This window comes from Cydia splendana, chromosome 12 (genome assembly GCF_910591565.1).
Source record: "Cydia splendana chromosome 12, ilCydSple1.2, whole genome shotgun sequence".
NCBI classification, from domain to species: domain Eukaryota; kingdom Metazoa; phylum Arthropoda; class Insecta; order Lepidoptera; family Tortricidae; genus Cydia; species Cydia splendana.
In genome coordinates, this window is record NC_085971.1 from 14,975,397 (window position 1) to 15,002,094 (window position 26,698).

The 26,698-nt window shown below is 39.6% G+C and overlaps 2 protein-coding genes across 3 annotated transcripts in view; one reads left to right on the top strand and one right to left on the bottom strand.

Moving 5' to 3' along the window:
- Positions 1-11,903, top strand: part of LOC134795667 (protein cueball) — a 39,090-nt gene extending 27,187 nt beyond the window's left edge. The window contains exons 6-7 of one of the 2 annotated variants that reach the window (XR_010144833.1): positions 5,230-5,338; positions 7,895-7,912. Coding sequence is in view for 1 of the 2 variants with exons in the window: in XM_063767584.1 (XP_063623654.1) it covers positions 5,230-5,338; positions 7,895-8,005 (220 nt within the window). In the remaining variant the exon portion in view is untranslated. Of the gene's footprint in view, positions 1-5,229; positions 5,339-7,894 lie in introns of both variants that reach the window. The other variant, XM_063767584.1, reaches the window with a different exon arrangement.
- Positions 11,904-16,593: 4,690 nt separating this feature from the next.
- On the bottom strand, positions 16,594-26,155 carry LOC134795602 (85/88 kDa calcium-independent phospholipase A2-like). The gene is made up of 14 exons (XM_063767502.1): positions 25,919-26,155; positions 25,541-25,631; positions 24,109-24,276; positions 23,872-24,003; positions 23,254-23,431; positions 22,524-22,748; positions 22,191-22,410; positions 21,751-21,912; positions 21,219-21,487; positions 20,222-20,365; positions 19,375-19,498; positions 18,893-19,038; positions 17,633-17,748; positions 16,594-16,819 (listed from the first exon to the last, which is right to left on the bottom strand). Exons 1-14 carry the CDS (start codon positions 26,140-26,142, stop codon positions 16,598-16,600), a joined length of 2,421 nt encoding a protein of 806 aa, XP_063623572.1. The 5' UTR covers positions 26,143-26,155; the 3' UTR covers positions 16,594-16,597.
- Positions 26,156-26,698: the final 543 nt, after the last annotated feature.

Sequence of the window (26,698 nt, forward strand, 5' to 3'; positions counted from 1 at the left end):
TGTCTTGGAGGTGCTTCTCAAAACTATCTGAGAGGATCAGTACGTCATCGAGATAGGCCAGTATTGTTACATTGGGAAGGTTGGAACGAAATCTATCCATTAATCTTTGGAATGTGGATCCAGAGTTTCGCAGTCCCATAGGCATTCGCTTAAAGCGGTACATACCTAGTGGTGTTACAAATGAGGTTTTATCACGATCTTCCATTGCGACTGGTACTTGCCAATATCCAGAGCGAAGGTCTAAGGCAGATATGTATTTGAACTTGCCAGTTCCGTGTAGAATATCATCCACTCTTGGCAATGGGTATCGATCGGGCTTGGTCACTGCATTTAATTTTCTGTAGTCGATGCAAACTCTTATAGTGTTGTCTTTCTTCGGGACTAGTACCACAGGGGCAGACCATGGAGACTCGCACTCTTCGATGATGTCATCTTTCAGCATCTTCTCGAGTTCCACTCGCAGGGCTTCTTTCTTAGGCTCTGGTAATCTGTAAGGTGGCACGGAGATAGGTTGTATATTTTTATTGATCAACTCAATACGATGGACAGCATAAGTGGTTGGTTCTCCCCCTAGATTGAAAGTATCTCGGTGACGGTTAAGGAGTGAGGACAACTTGTCCCGTTGTTCGTTATTGAGTGTAACACCTTCATTATCACGAAGTGTCTGAGGTATCTCAGTAGGTTTGCATGCGGCTATGGCTACAGGTTCATTTTCGTATTGCAGTTCATACTGAATGTCAGGTTGACCTCTGAAGCTCCAGGTATGGTTGTCAAAATCAGTCTTTAATCCTGATTTGGATATAAAATCCATGCCTAACAAGGTTTCATTATCGGTAGCTTCGGGGAAAATTATAAAATTCATAGGTATAGGTTTTCCTTTTAACGTGACAATAATGATTACAGAGAGTATATCTTCTACTTCAGAACGTCCTTTAGCATACTTAATATTCAAAGTGGAAGGGGTAAATGACTCACCGCAGTTCTTCATTAATTTGTACAGACTTTCACCTGCAACGCTCCTCTTCGCACCCGTGTCAACGACTGCACGACCTTCGCGTCCGCAGACGGTAATAGGAAGAATAGGTCGCGGCCTGTCGGGTTGCTGTCCCAGTAAAAGGTCGTAATCACTTGGTGTAAATGTAAGTGTATGAATGTGTGTGTTTGTCTCGCGTGCGCGCGTATTGACAGGACGTGTGGTAGACTCCGTCGTAGTAGTTGGGTCTTCCGTCGAGAGTGCGCAGAATGCAACACCACCGCTGCTTCCCGAAGTGCCGGCGTCTTGCTTACATCGCGGGCAGTTGGCGCGTACCACGCCTGGATTTCCACATCCGTAACACGAAAACTTTTCAGTCTTTTCACTTTTCGCATTGTCACTGTTATCGGTAGAAGTAACCGTCGTATCAGAGCGTTTCGCGAGCAACCATTTGCAATTATCTTTATTATGTCCGAATAACTTGCAATAATTGCAAAAACGAGTTGATTTTGGTTTCGCGTTGGAATTCGCGTCGTTCGGCACTTTATTTTCACTTGTAGCATTTTGTCGCGTAAAGGTTTTCTGTTTTATTTGCCTATTATCAGAAGATGCGGTTTTGTTTTCAGAATTCCGGTCGTTATTTCCACTATTTCGGTTGACAGTTCGGCTATTGACAGCGTTGACGTTTGACGTATTCACGGAGGTCGTTCCGTTCTCGTTCACTTCGGCCAGTGAATCTTCGGCTGAACGAGTTTTTCGTAACAAATCGTTGAACGACTTCACGTCATCGCGGGGGACTCGCTTCCGTATCCGTCGGTTCAGTAAACCGTAGACAATGTCAATTTGAATATTTTCTTCGAACGAATATGGCAGCTGAGCTATCAATGCACGGATTTTACATATGAAAATCTCTGTCTTCTCGTCGCTTTGTTCTTCGCGGAATATTTCTCGAAATATGAGGAATGGAGCCTTTCGCTTGCCAAATGCATGTTGTAGGTCGGTAATGGCTTCGTTCCACGTTTTGACGGTTTTACGAACGCCATTCCACCATGTTGCCGCGAGTCCGGTGAATAAAAATGACAGTCCGCGTAATGCATTTTCATCGGATATCTTAGCACAATCTTTGTATGTTTGGATGCCATCGACAAAAACCTCTAAGGCGTCTTCGACCGAATCTTCAGCTCCGCTAAAGCTGAGTTTGCAACCGGCGAAGTGTCTGTCGCGTTGATACGTTGTGGCTTGGGTTGCCGTCACTAACTTCTCACACAATTCGTTGTGCGATTGTTGCATTTGTTGCAACAAAATGGTTAGGTACTCTTGTGGCATCGTTAAATTAAAAGATGGTTCCGATGTCGCCAATATCGGGGTCGAAGGTGTAGATTTTGCCTTCGCACCGTTTCCCGTGTTTGAATCGGCGGCGGCCATGTCTTTTTTCGGTGGCATTTTGAACGCGATTCCCGTCTAATTGCTATTTCGCGCTGGGCGCCACGTGTAACCGGGGATGGTCAGAAGGGGTCCTGTGATTTACACAAAATAACTAGAGAAGGGATCACTCACTGAAAATTGTCGTAAGGTCGCGTGCGTTGCATCTCGATAGGCAAACGGAATCGGACTGCCAGCATGGCGCACGCGAGGTGATTGAGTGATTGGTTGAGTGAATGTGATGAATGGTGAGTGTATGAAGATTAGGGGGTTCACAGACGTGTGTATGAGGGTGTGTCTACACGTCTGTGTGGAAGCTAAGGGCTGTGCTACAATACCTATTTATTACTAATTTCACTGGGTGTTCATCTATGTAAAGGAATTTCTATATCATCCATAACATCGGGTGGGTAGACATAACTAAATTAATATACGAAAAAATCCCTTTTTAAATAGTAGGTACCTATATTTATAGTGTAAAGCTAACTTGACCCTTTATTACGCTATATAGGTCAAAAATAACTCCTCTGTTGATCCTGTATGGGTCATGTTTTCCAATTACATACAGAATCATTAATATTAATACAATTTAGGGCTCATTTAGACGGCGCGCGACTCGCATGCAATTTTAGGTACATTGCGGACCATTGAGGTTACATCAACTCAGCCGACCGATCAAATAACGCAATGTAATGAAACTCGCATGCGAGTTCTCGCACCGACTAAATGAGCCCTAGCGTCAAGAAGGCTTGAGCGTGCTTTTTATGCAATATTAAATATTAAGGGTTTAAGCCGGTAAGAAGGTAGGTACTTATTGTTATTATCAGGTACCTTCGGTATAAATAAGGCGTATACCAAGCGTTACATTGTTTAAGAATGAATACAAATTTACAAACAAAAGTGTTCAACACAACAATAGTGCATAAAGTAAACTTATTAATGTACTTACACACCCGCTTAATTTAAATGTCTTCTTAAACCTGTTATTTTGCGTATGACATGACGTATCAGTCTCGGTATAACCCATTATGCTAATTGAGTACTTAAATCAAATTTAAATCTGGTGTAGCACAGGGTATAAGCATAGCATTTCGAGCCCTCCGAAAACCAATACGTCACTACGTACGTCAGGGTAAATACGGGGTATCTCATGCGTATTTGAAAATCTTATCGCAGTATTTCCATACGCAAATGTTAAATAGTTACCTAGTTACAAACACGTATCTTCACATATGAAAAAAATATGTCGACAGGGTCTTAGAATTATTATAAAATTCCGCGTTTTCAGTAAATTTCAATTTTCTTTAAATAGATTGACTCTGACTGCGAAGCCGATGGTCCTGGGTTCGAATCCCGGTAATTTATTTGTGTGATGAACACAGATATTTGTTCCTGAGTCATGGTAGTTTTCTATGTAAGTATAAAAGTATGTATTTATCTATATATGTATGTTTATATCGTCGCCTAGTACCCATAGTACAAGCTATGATTAGTTTGGGGCTAGGTCGATCTGTGTAAGATGTCCCCAATATTTTTCATGCTAGCTCAAAACGTGTATTATTGACACGTTAAAAATTATTCTTTACATTATTTGCATGCATCATCGAAAATAATTAAATTATGTCTGGGAAATTGTTGAGGAGAGATTATACTGGTTACATATATTTCTTATACCTACTTACACATACCAAATGTATTGGCTACGATGCATTAAATTGCGTTGTTAATGATTTGTACGCATGGCATTGATAATGTAATCGTAGATTAATTACATAATTAACTGGGTAGTTACCTACTGTAATATTTTAAGAATTCACATCATACACAAACTGATTAAAAATAAAAGGGTGTATCAAATGGATTATCGACTGCCTGTTTCATTGTCAATTTAGCGTAAACCTAGATATTGGTTAAACGAGCCACGAGTCGCAGTACGCATCATATAAATCTGTCACAAACCCACAAGACTTTTTTGGGCCATAGGCGTGGATACCACGTATATTATACCATCGTCGATACAGTTAACTGACCATTCCTAAACCGTGTTACAACGAGGTAAGGTCTACTATGATCTGTAAAGCGCGTTGCTGCCAATACGACGTGCGACCGAATTGACTAATTTCTCGCAAGCGACCAAACTGAGTCCAGGCTATCAGGTCAGTTACTGTTCAGTTTTGATTGATACATTCATCCGTTGTTAGTGTTACTTGTTACCAGAGTCTGTAGCACACAAATACGACGCTCGCGCATAAATCTATCTTTTCTAAAAAAAAGATAACATCAGTCGCATTTCAGTTAGTGCTTATAGATACTTAGTCCAAAAAACCATCTATAACGAGTACCTACTGATTATAATTTTGACATTGCAAAAGGTCCGTGAGATATTACGAGAAATTGTTACGTTCGTCTACTGAGGGGCTTACCGCGAAAACTGAAATTCGCAAATTGCGGGGATCTTCTTCTTCTTCTTCTTAGTCGGATACTCTTGTCAGAGCAGTCGTGGTCATTGAGGTCGTTGTACGGCCTTTTTTGGTGTTTTCCGCCATGCTTCTCTATTCATTGCATTCCGCACGCACAGATTTAAAGGCTATAGATTGCGGGGATAGGTATTCCTCTTTTACTCCAATGAAGGCGTAATTAGAGTCACAGAGAAAGATGCCCGCAATTTGCGAACTTCGATTTTCGCGATTCTAGTCCTGGCCTACTGTTCTGTTTTCAAGCGTTCGTATTGTGTGAGCTGTGACAGATTTATCTACCGATTTTGCGACTCGCATCTCATGTGTGGTAAGATCTTAAACGCGCCTTATGTTGACGTTTCCATTGCATTGTTCCAGAATAAAGAAGCGCATCATAGTGAACAAGAACGTGACGCCGCTCACGGCGCGGCCCGACCAGTGCGAGATCACTATTGAAAATTGCTGCAACATGAATATTTGCGAAACTGTAAGTAATTATATACATATTTTAGGGCCACCAAACACTAGCGTCTCCCGAGCGTCGGCGTCTCGTCAACTCTTAGGCCTCATTCGCACTCATTTTTAACGTGCGTTAAAAAAGCGTTTGAAGCGTTTTCACACGATGGCGGTGGCGCTTTTTATCAAGCGTTATTGGATTTTCGATTTTAAGCCATTAAATCGAATTTAGCATGTGGACAGATTCAAGCGCTTTTTTAACGCGCGTTGATAAACCGCTCGTGCATATGAGGCCTATGGTATGGCTGCTGCTCGACGCAACTGCGCAGCGACGCCATTTTCCATAGTGCTGACTAGACGCCGACGCTCAAAAAACGCTAGTGCGTGATGGCCCTTAGATGTAAACTTACAATCCCTATTTCAAAGAAGGTACTTAAACTATCTTTGAAAGTGGACAGATATCCGCGGCTAGGACAAAATATACCTAGGTATCGTCAAGTAGGATAACTCGGGTAACTTCAGACATTTTTATATACTGTGAACCAGCCAGTTTTATAGCCAGTTGAAAATTTTACCCTCAGACTGGTCACTGGTAAATCCTAATTCAAAGATTGTAAAAAATACACTGTCAGCCACGGTCATGTACAGTGGCGTAGCGTGAACTAATCTAGTCGTGGGCGAAGTCGCATCTGCGATTCCCTTTTCTTTCACTGTGCCCGAAGGGGCATCGCGCGAGGCCCCCCTTGGGGCGCGAGTCCGTGGGCGACGGCCCACTTCGCCCACGCCTAGCTACGCCAATGTTCATGTAATTGGGGAATATTGTTATGCCTCCTGTCCCCAGCTGCCCCACTAGACGGTTCCTCCCTAATGCAATTTGACGTAACATTCTGATTAATACGTGAGTATATTAACCTTCTCTCAATTTCTACTGTCCTTTGTTTTTTTAATGCGAATAATAATAAATAATAACACGCAGATTATTCTGGCACTGGCATTCATGTTATATCATTAGATACGTAGTATGTTTGATGTTTTTTAGGGTTCCGTACCCAAAGGGTAAAAACGGGACCCTATTACTAAGACTCCGCTGTCCGTCCGTCTATCAGGCAGTTGAAATTTTCACAGATGATGTATTTCTGTTGCCGCTATAATAACAAATACTAAAAAGTACGGAACCCTCGGTGGGCGAGTCCGACACGCACTTGTCCGGTTTTTTATAAACTTATTGTCTTTGAGTAATCTGAGACCAGCGGCGATAGCACGGTCGCATTATTATCGCTTGTCACCATGCCTGTCCCGTTCTAATAAGTATATGTAAGTGCGAAACTGACGGGCATAGTGACAGGCGATAAAAATGGAACCATGCTGCGCCCGCAGGATATTTTTTAAGAAAAGCGTTACATTGCATTTCTAAATTACGTACATATTTCATTTTAACTAGGCGGTTTACTAGAGTTGGACCAAGAAAAGTCTGCAGCAATTTAGACAGCCCACGTAGTGTAATTGTTATGTACACGTCATTATTTAATAGAAGTTTGACGTTTATAACACTTGCACTGCGTGGGCTATCAAAATCTGTGCAGACTTCTCTTGGTCTAACTCTAGTTATTAGAGATTATAGTTGGAACGCTAAATAACAAAAACTTACTATTCAAATGATAAATAAACCATTTTTACACAGGTAAATAGGATCGAGCAAGCATTTGACAACGAATAACAGTCATCATTTAAGGTTAAAATTTCGTACACTTTGCTTCTCTGCCAAGGGTCACGCGTAATATACCTACTAACAAGTAACAACTAACATACAGAGCAGAGGGCCTACCGCGAACCACGTTCGACGTGTTGCCTCTCTGTCGCACTTGTAAATTCGCACGTAAGTGTGACAGGGAGGCAACTTCGCGTTCGCGGTAGGCCCTCAGATTTAATCGATTTATGAGTTTCTATCGAAAAACAAAATCGAAGTTTATGTTAAGCCTGAATTCTGATTTGACATTACTATAAAGGCTGATAAATAAATAAGGAATTACTTGTCGAGCGTTATATAAACGGGCGAACGTAAATGAGACCGTTCAGTAACACGAGGCAGGCAATCCCTGTCTGTACCTTTGTATCTAGTTTTTTATGGAAAAATCACGCTATAGGAAATTCAGTAGCATTTCAGTGCTATAATAAGAAACACATAGATCGAACTGCTTATAGTTAACTGTAGATAACTTTGTAAAACCCTTGGTAGGTATGCTTGTGACTTACATGCTTTCATTCTATGCTACCACATGATAAAATAAATGATATGAGTGAAATATGTTGATATCAGCTATTTTGAATCGCATCTGCTTAGTTAAGTCTACCAAAAAAAATACTGTATACGAGTAGAATAAAGTTAAATTATATTTATGTCGCTTTCATAAAGCCAGAGCTACAAGTTACGTTGAAACGTTTGTCCAATCACGAGGTGCCTTACATACATAACCAATGTATTTTTTTTATACGTGTATAATAGTAACTTCTAGCTTCTCAAACGAAGCACTAAAAATAAACCACCTAGTTAAAGAAACAGTCTAATTTTCGTTTTTTTTTGTTACAGCCGTGCTTTGAGCCCAGAAGCACAATACGGCCAACATTACTCGACGCAAAACCCGGCAAAGAAGAGAAGAGGAACCTAATCGCTAATATGGAGCATCCGGACGACTTCTAAATTTGATGTGCTTACCAATACCCTAGGAGGCGTCAGGTTAAACTTTCCAAAAAAGTCATACTAATACAGAGAAAAAGATTAGTATGGTATGTCCTATTTCTGAAAGTAAAGACACAGGAGTCGAGTTTTTGGTTGTGAATTATGGCAGCGTATACCGTTCCTAATAGATTGTCCTGTGTTTTTAACTTTCAGGAAAAGTCACACTATATCTTAAGTATCTGTATGACTTAATGTCAGTGTGGATTTCAGCACAGTTCTAACAACACTTTATTGAGTGCAAGTCGCTTTAGTAATAAAACAGCCCCCATTTGACGCATGAAACTTCAACCAAAACGAAGATGGAGTGCTACAGAGACTGTTTATATGCTGTATCTCTCCATCGGTACGCATTGTACCACTTCCGGAGATAGGGGTACCATATGCGACCTTAACCCGCCAACTTTTCAACTCTATGTAAGTAGGTATTTTCATGCCAAAAGTGACGGTTAGGGCCATCCCACACCTAGCGTTTCCCGAGCGTCGGCGTATAGTCAACTCTATGGCCGCTGCTCGACGCAACGTTGGCGCAACTGCGCAGCGACGCCATTTTCCATAGCGCTTACAAGACGCTGACGCTCAAAAGACGCTGGTGTGGGGTGACCCTTAAAATCAATATGGCGTCTCCTAGGATCAACTATATGGATTATGTTTTTGGCGGAGTCAAAAATATTGTGATAAGGGATGCGCTGTTGGATTATGTTAATCTGTGGCCATCGCAGGGCTGTGTTTTGTGAGATGATTATAATCGGAGTGAGTAACAGTTGCACAAGGCCCTAAAAGACATTGTAATGATATATCTATATTTATTTGCGAATCTCCAAAGCAAGCGCTTTAATTGGTGCTAGAAAAAGTCTCAGTGTCGCCACCTAGGTTAAAGAATTACGGTTTAAAGTTTAGATGATTTCCATCTCTGTCGCTTATATGAATTAAGTTACAGAATTGGAGATACCGAATCTATTTCTAGTTTTTGTGACCAAGGCACTATATCTGCCTGACGTGTTAGAGAGACCCTACACTAGCGTCTTCCAAGCGTATGCGTCTAATCAACGCTATGGCTGCAAGTTACTTGACGCAATGTTGTTGCAACTGCACAACGCTCAAAGGACGCTAGTCTGGGGTTTCATTTAGTGCGGCCATGTAGCATTCTAAAAAATATTATTTTGAAACCAATGAAAATTCATTATAAATAATATTCATGAAATATTTTTCAGTCCCTTTTAATATGCAGAACACAGTCTCTTTAGGGCCCTGTGCGCGTACTGTGAGTGAAAAGTAGGTTAGGCCGATTCGCAGCGTGGGTTCTACTGAATTTTATATTCAGATATTTGGGCCATGAAAAAATTCTCAAGTAAATACGGTTTTTACTTGATGGATCTTTTCAAGGTTCAGTTATAAAGCTAGCATGTTTAGGCAAAAATAATACTGAGCTAAACCATAGTGCCTTTTAAAAAATAAGAAGCAAGGAATTACGCCTTACATTAGGATCTACGGTAAGTTTTTTTACAAGTTTTTTTTTATTCTTGCCAAAACATGCTGAGCAGTTTCATGTGCGTGATTTGTGAACGTTCCATTTTCTTTGGTGCCAAATATCGAGTAACTTTATTTTCCTAATTTGGTTACCACCAACCGAGGGTTAGTAGTACATAAATAGAGCATTTATAAATTAATTGTATGATAACGAGCACATACAAAGTATGTCTAGTTTAATTCTACGGAAAAATAATTATTACTGTGTTCTTTTTCCTTCTCTATGTGCAACACTGCCGGTGCATTATTTGCCTTTTTCCCAGACTTAAAAAACTTTTTTATTTAAATAATTAGACATAAAAAGATTATTCTAATTTAGTAAATTATTATACCCAATCGTTATTTGTGAGTGTTGCCTATTGATTAATTTTGACATTTCATTTCATTTTTTATCTATTTATTATGCTAAAATCTTAACGGCCATTAAAAGTTTATTTTCTTCAGATTATTATAAATTGACATGCACCATAAAAAAAATGTTTTTCCTTCATTTTATATTTGACAAATTATCTGTTCGTTTTGACACCATCCAATTGGTGAAAATTTTTAAATTGTTTTTATTGGCCATGAACACTTAAAAAGATCAGTCAGTAATCATCATGTGTATCTCCTAAGATTTTTATATTATTGATTATCGTACATAATACACCTATGAAGGGTTTCGGTGTACTTTAATTTGTACATTATACGTCATTTGTAACTATAAACTCAGCCTAATGTAACACTTAGCCAACACAAAACCATGTCTAATTAGGATTGTTCATTTTATTTTTAAATTTCTAGACAAATAGAAATCTTGCGTTGTGATTAGTTCGATTTGACATAGTTCAATAATGGCGTAGCGTTATATCAGGTTGACTGTACGTTATTGACTATTTGTAATACCGATGATTGAGTTTAAATGTGTAGCAAAAAATATTATTCTATTATCATTAGTTCGTAGGAAATGTCGCAGGCATGGTTCATACTGTCCTATTTTCTAGTACACTACAGAAAAGAACATAACTCTTCTATGGACTATAGACTCTGATAACCATGGGAAAGTTTTTAAAATTTCAAAATTTAAAACATTAATAAATTTCGGAACTTCACAGATTTTCGTAGGGGAAATAAAATTTTCCATATCAAAAATGAAACTTGTTACTTGTTAATAGAGTATAAATTTATCTTTGGAAACTTTCCGGAACTTGCTTACGTACTATATGGACTAATGATATTTATGTGTTATGTGTAGTTTTCTACAGAACATGCCTCTCTTATCGAAAATGTCTTATTTACTGATACATAGTCATAACTCGGCTTGAGAATACAAAAAAAATTGTACTTATTTGCAGCTTTCTGTAAATCTAACTACTTAAACGAACAAAGCCCATGATGTTAAATAAAACGAGAATATCGTATTCCTATCTTAGGTGCTTAGATCAACTTATAGTACCTATACATAGGTATCTGTCTCTGAATACATGTTATATAATAATAAGTAATTGTCTTAAAATTTCAAAAGACCTATTAAATACTAATATTCCGATCGTGTATTCAAGTGTATTGCAATGCACATAATAGTTTGTTGACTATAAAACGCATTGTCTTAATAGTCAATACATTTGTGACGTATTTAACCGCTATAGTCTAGTTTCAATGCCTTGTATGAAAACTACAAAATATCAGAATATGTTAACTATTCTGTATAAAATAATGCGCCAAAATATTTACCTAACATGTTTCTAAAATTTTAACATTCTCGAGTTTTAAAACTTATATATAAACCAAAGTCTACACAGAATAAGACTCAAATTTAGTATTTTTTGTAGTTTGAAAATGTTCCTACAGTACAAGTAGAGAATATACATCTCTACGAAGTGCCTAAGATTTGTGCTTTGACGCTAATCACTAACTTACAGTTTATTTCTATGGGCCTTATAACTTACCTAATTATTACCTGTCTCCTTTTCGGTTTATAATTTAAGAAATCATGTTCCTATAACTTAAATTTATTTATCAAGTTACCTCCGTATAATATTTATTGAAACAATTAATTCTAAAACAGAATTTAAACTAATTTTAGAATCTCAGTTGCTGCTACTTATAAAATGTACTTATGTTTTGTTTTCATTTTCGAAGAGGCACTTCAGATGCAGTGACTAAGTTAGGATGCTACACAGCCTAAAATTTATTGTTGGTACTTAGTGGCAAATAATAGGGTATAGTTTTAGTATTAGTTTAGTTCGTGGATTGATAATATCCACATCAGAAATGTGATATTATTGAGTCTTTGTATAAGCCTCCGTTAGAGTAATGTTTTATTATAAAGAAATAAAAGTGCTTTTAAATATGATTGTCTTTATATGTTCTCCCATTTGTATTGACTGTAGGCCAATCATGTGCTAGCCCGGCTGGTTTCCTATAGGTATTAGAAATAATGATCAAACAACATTCCACAGTAAAATATATTATTTAATTATTCGAAAACAATCCGAAGGGTATGTTTACATACCTACTCATTTTATTTTACCCTGCATAAGCACTATAAGCAGTAGTTGGTTAAATAATTAAACAATTTTAAACGAAGATACGAATTAATGTATTTTTCACGCCACTGTTCGGAAATGTGGCAATAGATGGTCTAAAACCAAGCTGGAAAGTAGGCAATAGCTGTCGCACCTGAACCACCACTACTACAATGTTTCATTGTTATCATCATCTGTCATTGGTGACGGTTCGCTACAGCAATGAGTATCATTTAAAACAAAAATCAATAACAGGTCTTTTTTGGCGCAACTTTTTCCTTCAAAAATAAAATTAGGTTATTTATAGGACCAATTTCTTGTTAAAAAAAAGGAAATGTACCATTCGGTTAATTTTTTTAACAATTATTATCCATTCAGTTCACGCTTAAGGCGTTTTTTACTTTTGTAGCTGGTTGTGGTTTTTAGGGTTCCGTACCCAAAGGGTAAAACGGGACCCTATTACTAAGACTTCGCTGTCCGTCCGTCCGTCCGTCCGTCTGTCACCAGTTGAAATTTTCACAGATGATGTATTTCTGTTGCCGCTATAACAACAAATACTAAAAATAGAATAAAATAAAGATTTAAATGGGGCTCCCATACAACAAACGTGATTTTTGACCAAAGTTAAGCAACGTCGGGAGTGGTCAGTATTTGGATGGGTGACCGTTTTTTTTTTGCTTTTTTTTATGTTTTTTTTTTTCATTATGGTACGGAACCCTTCGTGCGCGAGTCCGACTCGCACTTGCCCGGTTTTTTTTAGCAAAAACGCTTCTAAGTTTAGAGTCGGTTTGAAGCAAATAACAGAAAAACGCCTCTTAAGAGCGCTATTACATTTCGGCGTTGAGCGAGTTTAGGTATTTTACGCGCTGCGGCAGGCCGTGCGAGCTCAGTACGCCGATCCCTTCTACCACACTCGCACTACAATGATGGATTAAACATTCTTGATCCTTCGCGAAGCATATTGAAATCAACCATAACAACACTAACTGTACTTAACTTTTAAAGTTCTAAAACTGTTATTTGGTAAGTACGAAAATACTAAATGCAGTGCAAATGTACATAGGGGCTGTTCATAAATTACGTCATCTATTTTTGACGATTTTTGACCCCCCCCCCCCCCACCACCCCTCAAATAATCCAAAAATCAAGCTTCGGATGAATCTGTTTCCTCCTACGTCATGTTACCATCATCCGATGTCCAGACCCCCCCCCCCCACTCCTCCCATTTGAAACGACGTAATTTATGAATAGCCCCATACTCGTACTTATGATGATATTACTCGAAAGAAATTATAGGTACCTACTCGCTTATTTACATGTTTCGTCATTGCATTTGGTACCTATAGGTTGTAAAGTTTGTATCAACGAGGGTTTAAAAACGAACTGGTACTGAGGATCTGATGATGATTAAGGTGGTCACGGATACCAATCAACCATGTAGTAACATGATTAGGCTCGTTTGATTCGTCTCAACAAGATCTTTGACACTGAAGATACACAGGGTCTGATGATGGAGCTGGAAGGTGGCCACGGGTACCAGTCTATCATGTAACTAAACAACTTCGTGTTTGGGCTCGTTTGATTCGTCTCGACAAGATCTTTGACACAAGACAGTACTCAGGGTCTGATGATGGAGCTGGAAGGTCCATGCAACTAAACCACATCGTGTTTAGGATCGTTTGATTCGTCTCAACAAGATCTTTGACACTAGGTGATACTCAGAGTCTGATGATGGAGCTGGAAGGTGGTCACCGGTATGGTCAGCCTAAACACGAAGTGGTTTAGTTGCATTGTTGATTGGTACTGGTGACCACCTTCCGGCTCCATCATCAGACCCTGAGTACTATCTTAAGTCAAAGATCTTGTTGAGCCGAATCAAACGAGCCCAAACACGAAGTGGTTTAGTTGCATGGTTGATTGGTACCGGTGACCACCTTCCGGCTCCATCATCAGACCCTGAGTACTATCTTGAGTCAAATAAATACATATAGAATGTCAGGTCGTTTCAAATATTTTTAATCCTGTCCGGTAGTTTATTAAACTGTACCATTATAAATTATAATACTATAAAAACAGTGCTAGGATCAAAGTCTCTCGTTGCGGTTTACACGCACACAGTATAGCGTTTTACACGGCGCCCGCCGCACACAATGATAAAAAACCTCGTCGTCGCCGTTGAAAATGTGCGGAGCCGACCGACACACGTCCTGCCTCTACAAGGTCTGCCGCGGCACTGAGCTGGCGCAGCGCGCGTCATCGGTAATATAGAGTAGTTTTCAAAAAATTGCCAAAAAATTATAGTAGAATTTCATAAACACTAATGTATACCAACAGTATAAGCAAACGTTGCAGATTGCTTGAGTATGAAAATGACTTGGATATTAAGTAGATTTTCGTAGGAATTGACACTTGTTTCGGAGAGAAAATCGAGTTCGTTTTACTTTGATTTTCTCTTTCTCAAAGGTATGTAGGAAAAATATAGTTTGATATGCCTAAAGTACAGGGTATTAGTAATACAAAATAGCCAGGTTTAGCAGAGTAAAATTCTCAACATTTCCAAATAAGAGCTCGCCATTCAGTGCTTCACGGGGTTTTTCGGAAACGACCATCAGAAAAAAAATCATTACTAATTTAATAAGTCCTTTTTCTAATATTTACAACGATATTTATAAAGATAAGAAGACGCTTTTACTGGAACAAGTACTCATTGTTTCTAATAATGAGCGCAAAGTCCTGAATTTTGTCGACTAGTATCATCAATTTTGCATTATTTCGACTTTTCTTGTAAGAGCGCTCTTAAAAGTGATTAAAAAAGTAAAAAAGGCGGGATCTGAAAATACTTACTGAATTGGATAGTGTAAATTGTGTTTGACTAAAAAATTCAAGAAACACGTATCTACGCTCGCTATAAAAATGAGTTCTTCTAGTGAAGAAAATGATATTCTTACGCTAACGCCTACCGAAATTCAAGAGACAGCACAGGCAGTGGCTAGTAATTTGCTACCAGAGAAATCGCGGGCTAGTATTTATAGTTATGCAAAGGTTTTCTTATTTCCTCACAGTAGTCGTGAAAAGCACTATGTAATGCCTCGGCCGGAAACGCTAAAGATGGACTCGTATTATTTGAGGGCCTCCACTAACGTGTCGGCCCTCAAACGCACTCTTCAATCTTTTAGCGGTTTTCCGTCCTCTCCTACAATGTACTATAATTAGCTACCTTAAAAACTAGTTTAGGAGGGTGTTTTTAAAAAGAATAGAGATGATTGATACTTCACTTTTTATTGTTATCAGCCATGCAACAGTATAAAATTAACTAGGTTTATCACATTGGAACAATTTCGATCAGACTTCGTAATAAATAAATTTAAACTTCACAAACATGTTCAGTCCTTACTTGTAACGGTAATTAATTCATAAATTACCTACAAAATGACCAGCGAATCCAGACCCGCAAGCAGCCACCTGAGATGATGGATTTTGTACTTTTTTCATATTTTTTTTTCATATATTATTATTTATTATATATTTTACAACATAATGACTAATGTAAGCCACTACTATATAGGTAATAATATATATATTTAAGGATATAACAAAGATACGAGTATGACAAGAGAAACTAACCGTAAATGGGGACATGGGGATATAGGAGCCATTGGTATTTTCCCTAAGCCGCCTGCCTAGCTCTAGGAAGAGCTCACGCGCCTCCCGTCACCTCCTCCTGCAGGTCTTAGTTTTATTAAATGACAGTAATTTTGTACTTTTTTCATAATATTTTTTTCACATTTATTAATTTTTATATACTTTACAACATGATGAATAATATAAGCCGCTACTATATTATATTTATTTAAGGATATGACAAAAAGAACTAACTTAAAATAAAACCCGTTCTGTATGGCGATGGAGCAACGGCTGTCTCGACGGCAACGGGCACAGGCATAGGTAGATGGCTCCCAGAGCAGAGTATATAAGGTGCTTGTTTTTGGCGGCAGTTTCCTCTGAGTCTGCCGTCTTAGCCGCGTGTCGTGTTACAAGGGATGCACCAAATGTATTGTAAATGCAGCATATAAGACAGCGCCCTCTCTGCCAGAGTAGTTACCAGTGTTAGCCGGTCGGGTCGTTTGCCGTCTGACCGGGAACTCGAATGAGACGATTTAGAATTAACAATATCTGGGAGACCCATTGAAGTATAATGTACCCCTTATAGCAAATTTCATCGAAATCGTTAGAGCCTTTTCCCAGATCCCCGAAATATATATATAAATAAATAAATAAACAAGAATTGCTCGTTTAAAGGTATTAGATTAGATACACACACAATACATACATCAAGAGACATAAAATAATTAACATCAATATTCATATACAGGAAAAACAAACAAATTTATGTAAAATATTTCAACAACTTAATATATTAGGTATAATACACCTTGACTCCTAACTCCCAACCCCTCAACTCCTAACTACCGACGTCTCAAACCCCAACCTCAGACCCCCCAAACACCACCCTACCTCATTACACGGGATCGGCAAGCAGCGCTGTGAGGTCAGCGACGCGGTCGCGGTGCTCGCGCATGTACGCGTGCGTCTCCCACAACATGCGCACCAGCAGCTCGTCCGAACGCTCGTCTATGGCTACATCGTTCGACATTGATGGTGAGAAACGGTAGTAGGAGACGCCGAGTGAGGCACACCAGGCGCGGGCGCGATCGACTACGCGACCGTCGGATTGTGTTGCCTGAAAACAATTTTCAATTAATCTTCTAAGGCTGTTTTGGAGCTAAGGGCTTGTGCACAAATCACGCGAGGTTCGATAGGGGGGAGTAGGGGTCACAAAAAAATCACGACAGATCACGTTGGGGGAGGGGGGTATAAGGAGACCTCACGTGTATTTTTCTACAGTGAACGAAACTAAGAAAAAAATACCTACCACATGAGTGACTTTTTCTCGGTTTCGATAAACATAAATCTTCACTCCGCACTTCAAAATAGCGAGTCTGTTTTACGAAATTTTGGAGCGCGTGGCCTTGACCGGTCGGATATAAAAATTTGACAAAAAAAAATACACGTGAGGTTATGTGGGGGAGGGGGGTAGTCAAAACCCTCACCAAATATCACCAAGGTTGGGTCAAAAAGTAGCCGAAAACACCTCGCGTGATTTGTGCACATTTCAACTACAAGGTTTCCAATGGCGGAGTCCCCAGGCTAACTTAGCCTAAGAGGGAAGTAAGAGATTTTACCTGATCAACCAGAAGTGTTCCAATGTTGGAGAGTCCAAAGGTCAGCTAGGCCATGCCCCACACGGTCTCGGGCTTGGATACGTCGATCTCTCTGATCTTGCACAGCGGGTTTATATCTGCAATAAACTTAGCCTAAGAGGGAAGTAAGAGATTTTACCTGATCAACCAGGAGGGTCCCAATGTTGGAGAGTCCAAAGGCCAGCTTGGCCATGCCCCACACGGTCTCAGACTTGAACACGAAGTCTTTGATCTAGCACAGCGGGTTTATATCTGCAATAAACTTAGCCTAAGAGGGAAGCAAGAGATTTTACCTGATCAACCAGGAGGGTCCCAATGTTGGAGAGTCCAAAGGCCAGCTTGGCCATGCCCCACACGGTCTCGGGCTTGGACACGTCGATCTCTCTGATCCTGCACAGCGGGTTTATACCTGAGGATTTAAACGAGATCTTATTGTACATCATACCTATATATGTAACTATACGGAGATTACGGAGCACGCATAAACTGTAGGCGTCAGGTTTAAGTTTTCTGTGTAGTAGGGTGGTTCACGTTTGTATGGGAAAAATTCAAACTCTGCTCCAAATTTGTGCTCCATTTGAAATTTTTCAAAGTTGTATGAAATCCAAAAAAATCAAGTCGTTATTTTTTAGATTTTTATGTAAGTAGTAGTTTTCACATTATTTGAAAGTGTGATTTAAAAGTTATTATGTAAAAAAAAACATTTTTATTTCTATTTTTTATGATTTTTTAGGTGACATTCAAAAAATCTTACGTTTGCAAAATTATTAAAAATAGATACAAAAATGTTTTTCTACTTCAAAACTTATAAAATGCAAATAGTGTGAAACCAGATACTTAAATAAAATTCTGAATAATAAATACTTTTTTTTAGGTTTCATACAACATACAAAATTTCAAAGTGGTTGAGCACCACCTTGTAGTTGAGATAAAATTAGGAAACTTGGTGTATTTTATCAGCATAATAAGTGTAAGAAAATAAGGGGATGACCCGTAGGAAAATAAAAAAGTGTTTTTTGAACCACCCTTCTGTGTAGGCTACCATCGCACAAACCCCACACTCTGAACTGTCCATCGGTGGACAGGGGTTGTGCACAAATCACGCGAGGTGTTTTCGGCTACTTTTTGACTCCTCCCTCCCCCTTGGTGATATTTGGTGAGGTTTTTGGCTACCCCCCTCCCCCACACAACCTCACGTATATTTATTGATTTTTTTTCATTCGACCTAATTTTAAAATAAATAGTATTGTAAGTATATAGAAAATCTTGTTTATTTTTCTATTTTCTTTAAATAGACTCGCTATTTTGAAGTGCAGAGTGAAGATTTATGCTTAACGAAACCGAGAAAAGGTATCTACTCATGTGGTAGGTCTTTTTTTCTTAGTTTCGTTCACTGTAGAAAATACACGTGAGGTCTCCTTATACCCCCCCTCCCCCAACGTGATCTATCATGATTTTTTCGTGATCCCCCTCTCCCTATCGAACCTCGCGTGATTTGTGCACAAGCCCACAGTTAAGATTGGTCCTTTATGAAGAGTTAGATAGTTCTTTACCTGTGCCACACGAAACAACAACTTTCAAGTCACTCTTGCGAGCTTCCTCGATTTGTCCCGTAGCTGTAAAAGCTAGCCGCATCTCTGTGAGCTCTGATAACGCGTCTAGCGTAGGATTGTTCGCCATTAAGCCGCCGTCGAGATATCTGCGAACGAAATAGTTAGGGTAGACCATGGCGAATCGGATCACAGGGCGAATCGAATCAGACAAAAAAAAATGTTGATATTTAAAATATTGTTTATAAATGACAAAAGGAGAGACGCACAGGGCAATTTTAGTGCACCCATATAAATGCAATATTTCAAATAAGTATCAACGGATCTTTCATCATGAACCCGGTCTAGGTACTATATTTATAGACTTTTTACCTTCTTATAACGCGGATTCTTTTGTCTAACAACATAATCGAAGTTTCAAGGTCACCTACAGCGAGTACAAAATTGCATGGACACATTATAAATATTTCTAGTTGTAGATTTACCTGCCCGAGGCGGTGAAGTATGAGGGTGCAGCGCCGGTGGCGCGGGCCGCCTGCCACACCAGCTGCTGGCTCGGCGGCGGGGGTTGCACCAGGCCTATCCCTTCGCCTCCTTCGCTCACACGCGCTAAAAACCACAAAACTTGGTCAAATATCAAAATCAACAAAAAAAAGCAAACATAATATAATAGGGAATATTAGGCAAACCTCTGCATAGGTGGCACCTTTGTGGCACATACAGTAAACAAACCACATTGACACATGGCCTACCGCGAAACAAGCAAATCGAAATTTCGTTATCTAATCTCTCTATCACTCTTGCATATTCGAGCGATAAAGAGGCAGATAACTAAATTTCGATTTTCGCGTTTACCGGTAGGCCCTTGTTAACAAACCGCCTTGATGCATCAATGTCATATTTTATTGTCTGTGAAAATTTGTCAAAAAACAGTTTAAGGCACAGTATGTATAAGTATAAGTTAGAGTAGAGTATAAGAAGAATAGCACAAGACCGTGAAAAATGGATATCTTTGGAAGAGGCCTTCACCTAACGGGTTCCTACAAATTAAATCAACAAAAATATATTAACAAACTTATGTATAACAAAAGGAAATAAAAGGCTTTTTATTTTATTTTTATTTTATTTATTTATATGTATAAGTTAGTCTATGAATTTACTGAGTCGGTAGTGCTGCACTCTGGCGGCAGGACATTGCAGTAATATCCCCTATTGGAATAATATTTGCTGGCTTTGCATTGAATAAACGAACCTCTAAGTCACCAGTTTAAAATGAATACTCAACCAGCAAATGCCAAAGTTCCCCCCGTCGACATGTTACTATTTACTTACGGTTAAACTTATTATGCGCGATCAGGATTTCCTCTGCTGACTGGTAGTTCCTGAATATATGCAGGTCCACTGGCTTCCTGTCTGCCAACAACGCGAGGATCATCAGGTTTGGGTGAGTCAGGTCCGCCATCACGGTTTCCGTACCTATAAAATCCCACCAAAAACATTTCATGTAAAATTGGCGGCCAGGACTCCCTATCTTTCACAGTAAAAAAAAAATTATCAGGTCTCAGCAAAAGCCAAACCCCTAAGCCCTGGCTTTACTAACAATACACCTTGGTTTAAAAACTATGCTGGCTTGGCCGTTTCATAGACCTTGTATGGCATTATTACAATATTGAAGACATAAACTTAATTTCTTACCATATGTGCCAGACTGTCCGATGGACTTACGGTAGGAAACGCTTCGCGCGCTCCAGCTTACAGGGCTCCTGCGGCGCCCTACAAGCTAATACATCGGACGAAGCCCGGCATTCGGAGCTCGCTCCGCGCGCTCCTACTTACGGGGCGCCTGCGGGATTAACAGGGGATGGAGGGTGAAAATTACGAATTAATTAATATTTCTCCTTCCCTTACATTTTTTTAAATTCTAGTCCGCCATCGCGATCACCGTACCTATAAAATACATAACAGTGAGTTCAAAAGTGCATCCTGGCTCTACGTGCCGGGTGAATTAACTGTTTATGTGTTGTTATTCTTTCCCGTTGTCCGTTTCTCAATCGAGATGGAGATATGTTTTCCCGCTGAAAAACTAGCCGTAACCTTGGCAACGAGTGATACTAGATTCACCCATATCAGCCCATATACAACTTGCTGGTTCTGTAATTTCCAGCAAGCGGGAATTAATTCCTCAAAACGCTATTTTTGCGCCTATTTTGATTGGCCTATCAGGGCCGCTCTTTTTTTCATCATTTCCTTCAAAAGCAAGGATGCCTCCTGTGCTAGCACCATTTATTCAGTCGAAAAAGTAGATACCTATCTAATAATATATTCTTACCTAAATTCTCCTTCAGTATGGTCTCCAACCCTTCTGAAGGATACGGACGCGTACCAACGAACGCATATTCCTTCATTCGGAAATACAGCCTTTGGCATTCTCTCAAATTCTTCCCACTGGCGAGGGCTAAAGCTAAGATGCCTCCAGTGCTGGTGCCAGCTACCCAGTCGAAGCAGTGGATGATGGGGCGGCCAATGGCAGCCTCTATGTTGATCAGGATTTGGACTAAGACTAGACCGCGGATACCCCCACCGTCGAGGCAGAGGAGGCTGCAAATAAAAGAAAGAAAGAAAATAAATTTATTCAGAACGCTAACAATATTGCTTAAATCTATAATAAGCTCTCCTAATAACACAGCTATGAAAGTAGGAGGGAAGGAATTTCAACTGAGTCTTAATGAGCGCAAGTAGGCATATTACAAAGCGCTGATGAACGTCAAATAAAGCTACGAGCCCGAGAAGATTTAAATCCCGCCTAAATAGTATGAGGGTATCCTAATATGGGACCGGCAATAAACGGCATCAGTACTAACCGTCCCTGCTTGCGGCTAGAGGGTGCGCTGGCGGCCGCGAGGTTGAGCATGTGACTGATGACGTCACGACAGACGGGCTGCGGCACGCGGGGTGGAGGCACGCCGTTGTAGTCCCCGCGGACCGCGCAGCCGGGCTCGCAGCCGGCCACTTCTGCCGAACACCTGGGAGCCGAGAAGATTGCCGATCTTTTTTTATTTGGTTGAATAAAAATGGAAAAAGATGGAAGAGGCTTATACCCCCAGTGGATCCTGGTGGGGTGTTCCTTAAGGATGGAAACTTTAGTCTGAAAGTCGGTTCAGGATATCCTCGACATTTTCGTCCAGCACCACATCATTATCAAGTTATCATCTTTACTATTAAACATTTCCAGGGATATGTCTACCGTTGTAGGCAAAATTATTGAGTTTTTACCCTTTTCTTTTTCGTACCGTTAACTAACCTCTGAGCACCTACAGCGTGTAGCACATACAATATCTTGTCATAGTTACTACCGGACATTTCATAGGGCACCATATGTCGGGCGGTGTAGCCAGAATTGTTCAGCGCTTCTAAATCAGCGCCGAACACTATCAGTGCTTCGACCAAAGATATGTTCGTCTGTTTCACTGCTAAGTGTAGGGGGGTGTTTCCTTCGTTATCTGTTATGGAGTGTTCCGCGCCTGAAACAAATTAGATACCTACATCAAAATTGGACATCAACCCAAACTATGTGTATGTGCAACAAAAAATATTTACCAACAGTCAAGATGTGTTCTAAAACAAACATACAGACCTCTAGATAACAGCGCCATAGCACACTCTAGGCGCCCCCTGAACACCATGACATGCAACGCAGTCCGGCCGTCAAAGTTCAACGCGTTGATGTCACACTTCTTGTCCGCCAAGGCTTCGATGACCTCGCGAGAGACGGACCAGTGGAGAGGCGTGCCGCCGTGTTTCATGTCTTGTTGGTAGAGTTTGCGTTGGTTGGCTCCATGGAGTACGTCGCCGACGATACCTTAAAATGACAGGATATTGTTGAATATTTACTTCACACATTACACTCACACCTTGTAGTTGGTCGCAGGCAAAGTCTTCAGATAAAATACGGCTGTCTCGGTATCTGCACGACGGCTGGATTAGAGCTCCCTGCCTTTCTGTCTCCTCAAGTCAATCTTAGCCTTCAGCCTCATTAGTGGTATTTTGCGTTTACCTTCAACCGCTGATGTGTCGATGGCGTGCCTGGCGGTCGCTGAATCGGCCTGGGTCGCGAACCACCCAGGACGAAAAAAGCCAATCAAGCAACGCAAGCGTCAAGACACAACACGAGCATTTGATTCAAAGCTTGGAAAATCACTTCGAACGTGCTAGGCTGTGCTGTATCCGAGGTTGAATCCAGCCATTGGCTGCAATGGCTGCTGCCACTGCCTTCGCGAAGCATTCCAGTAAGGTTTATTATCACTATTGTCAGTTAACAGTGTAGACGATGGTTTTAGTTCAGGTAGTACAGCATGACCACTAACCAGGTATAGCACTTGAATAAGCAGTTGACTGCCGCTTAGCTGGCAGATTGACATCGGCCCCAGCCAATAGTAACGCTCGCACGCAGTCGGGCGCGTTGGCGAGGCAGCCCATGTGTAATGGCGTGTATCCTTGCTTGTTGTACACGTTGAGGGATGACCCTGATTTGCTGGCGAGCACCTGGATATTGAAATAAAGAGTACAATGTATATATTTGATAGTACAGTTAAGGTATTAAATGTACAGACCCTAAGCCCTACGCTGAGTCAGAGGCTACGGAGCCAACCTGGTACGTCATCGCCCAAATCTAATGTTTCATTTTTGTGTTTATTGATTTAGTTTATGTGTGTTGTTTTGTCTTTTGTCTTTTCTATTATTTTGTAGTTTCACAGTGCCTTGGTTTTATACTGTAATGCTGTGTTAGGTACTTATTTGATCAATAAATAAAATAAAATAATATATCGCGTGTACAGATGCTGTCGTAACACAAGTAGTCACTTTTCTATACAGCTAGTATGGCGATGGTAATTGCATGACGAAGAGAACGAATGATGTTTTTGAGTGTTCGTATGAATGTTATTTTTTCTACTAACGGAAACGGCTTGACAGACTATACTTACATTGATAATCTCCTTGTTGCTGGCCGCTGCATAATGGAACACTGTGTTTCCATCTAGATCGACAGTGTCCAACGGACATTGTAGGGAGACTAGGCTTTGGACCATACGGACGTTGCACGATTTCACTGCCACCTGGCAACAATGTTCAAAATTTAAAACATTTTTTAAATATTTTAGAAACAATAGAACAAAAAGCAAAAGAGCGTGTAAATGTCAAATTCATGATTAAATCTATACCATCAATGGCGTAGCTCCAGTGAGCGGGTCCACCTCATTCATATGCGCCTGGACCTCAGGGTCATTAAACATCTCGCAAAGTCCAAAGTGAGCTGCCAGGTGAGCTATGGACCATGTGTGGTGTTTGGATAGTGTATCGCATAGTTTTTGAAGACTTGCTATTGTGCACTGAAAAAAAGTTATTTTAGGAAATTATAATTTGTTAACAAATTTAGCCATAAACTAACATATTAACAGTTTGTTATACCTAACATATAACATTTGAGAGCGCACTGTTCGCCAACAAACTATCTTCAGTTTGGCGAAAATAGTATAACTTAGTTCTAAGTGTTTTTTTTAAGCAAATAAAAAAAATGCCTCGAATTTGGCCAAGCTTAATTTTAACGCAATAACAAGTTAGAGGAAGGAAATATAAGTAAGTTTTTAACCTCGTCCGAAAATGCTTGGCGTAATAAGATGCTGGACTATATCATAAAAAGGCCGCAAACCTAAAGGATCAAAGTACCTATCGTGTATACCTACTCTCGTGCGCGAGAGGGCTTGGGCTATAGTTAGGGTTGCCAGACATACTATAATATATATAGTTGGTCAAGCAGATCTTGTCAGTAGAAAAAGGCGGCAAATTTGAAAAATGTAGGCGCGAAGGGATATCGTCTCATAGAAAATCTTAATTTCGCGCCTTTTTCTACTGACAAGATTTGCTTGACCATCTATAGTATTTTACTATATTTGGCCTCCGTATACTTTATGAAATACGAAGCACATAAAGTATGTTAAAATACTTTATTTTAAACTGAAACTAGAACAAGCAAAAAATATGTAAGAAATATAGAAATACTTTATTTTTTACAAGCTTTTATTTAGTTTCAACTGACCGTTGTCTGTCTGTCTGTCTGTAATCAAATCTTGCAAGTTAAATTTGATCCACTTCCCGGTTTCCGATTGAGCTGAAATTTTGCACGCATATGTATAAATCGGATGACAATGCAATATTATGGTACCATCGAGCTGATCTGATGATGGAGACAGGAGGTGGCCATAGGAACTCTGTGATGAAACAACGCAACCTAATAGTGTTAGGGGTTTTTAGAATTGTCTCGATGAGTATTAGTTGTCTGTCGTAAGAAAAGTACAGTCAGCGATAAAAGCTTGTACCAAAAATGGATTTTTTGCCAATAACTTATTTCTGTGTATACTTTATTTTTTGATCCTTTAAATCGCCAAATACTATAGGCATATCTCAAAAAATAATCTGGCAACCCTAGCTATAGTCCCCACGCTAGCCCAATGCGGGTCGGGGACTACACATAAACTTTTCATTTTCCTTTGAATCTTTCAATTTGATGAGGTGAATAACTTAAACGAAATTTTAATAAATTAATAGTACATTTAAATTAAACTATAACTCTATAGAACTGGTATTCATACTTACATCTTTAGTTATTTTGATGTAAACTGGTATTCTCTCTTTGTACACCATAAACTTCTGCTCTGCGCTTTTTTGGTTTTCTGACCGAAACAAGCTAGAAAAGATATAAAAAAAATAGATTGTGGGTTACCATCAGCTATAATATGTATAGCTGTAGCAGAACAAAATAAAAAAAAATATCTGGGAGTTCTTGTGAAATGGCATTGTTATTTCTAATTATTTATGAATAAGCTGTTTGCATAAAATAGTATATCTATGCACTATTTAAATTCCCCTATTTTCACTTCATGGGGGAATTTTCCCGAGAACGAGTAATTATGTACCTACATCACTAACCCCGTTTGACGGTACATAATTACTCGTAAAGCAATCAACACCTACCTGTACATTTGAGGTGTGCTATCTGTAGATGGCTTGTATAGGATAATATCAAAATATCTGTCCCTCGAATTATTCTTCCCGTCCTGGATTTTAGGGCCGTATAATAACATAGAATCTTCTCTGTAATGTATCGGCCTTGAAACATAATTGTCTGGACGCACTTCTATTACCTTTGTCGGGGACTCTTCAGTGCCCAATAGGCCTCTAAAAACTGTAAATAACATTGAAATTAACCACCGAAAATGCGTAATATATAATTTTTTACACAATTCTAAGTTCGATTTAGGCACTTACATGAATTGAACATTATTTAAGTTTAATATGCGATTTATATTCCCACACATAAACACATGTCTACACACAGACAAATAAACGAGTAATAACCATGGCAATTTCACTTAGAACGTAGTGATTATACGCTCTTTGCTTAGAACTGCGACGCAGTGTTATGTTATATTCTCTTTGAGCCAAAACACAATTACACGATGCGACGTTGTGTAATGTTGCGACGTCGTGTCGTGTGTCGAAATCAGAGTGAGAGCGTAGCGTAGGTTCGGATCCTGCCGACTGCGCCATGTAAAATCAATACATATTTTACATGACGGAGGAATAACTAACACACGTAAGCTGGTTATAACACTGAATCGTATATCGGTCGTATCACGACACGACGTCGTGTCGTGGCACGATGCGTCGTGTGTAATTGCGTTTTGGCCCTTTGACCTTGACCTTAAAGTACGCGTAAAATAAAACCGGACCTAGATCACTAGAGGTCGCCAT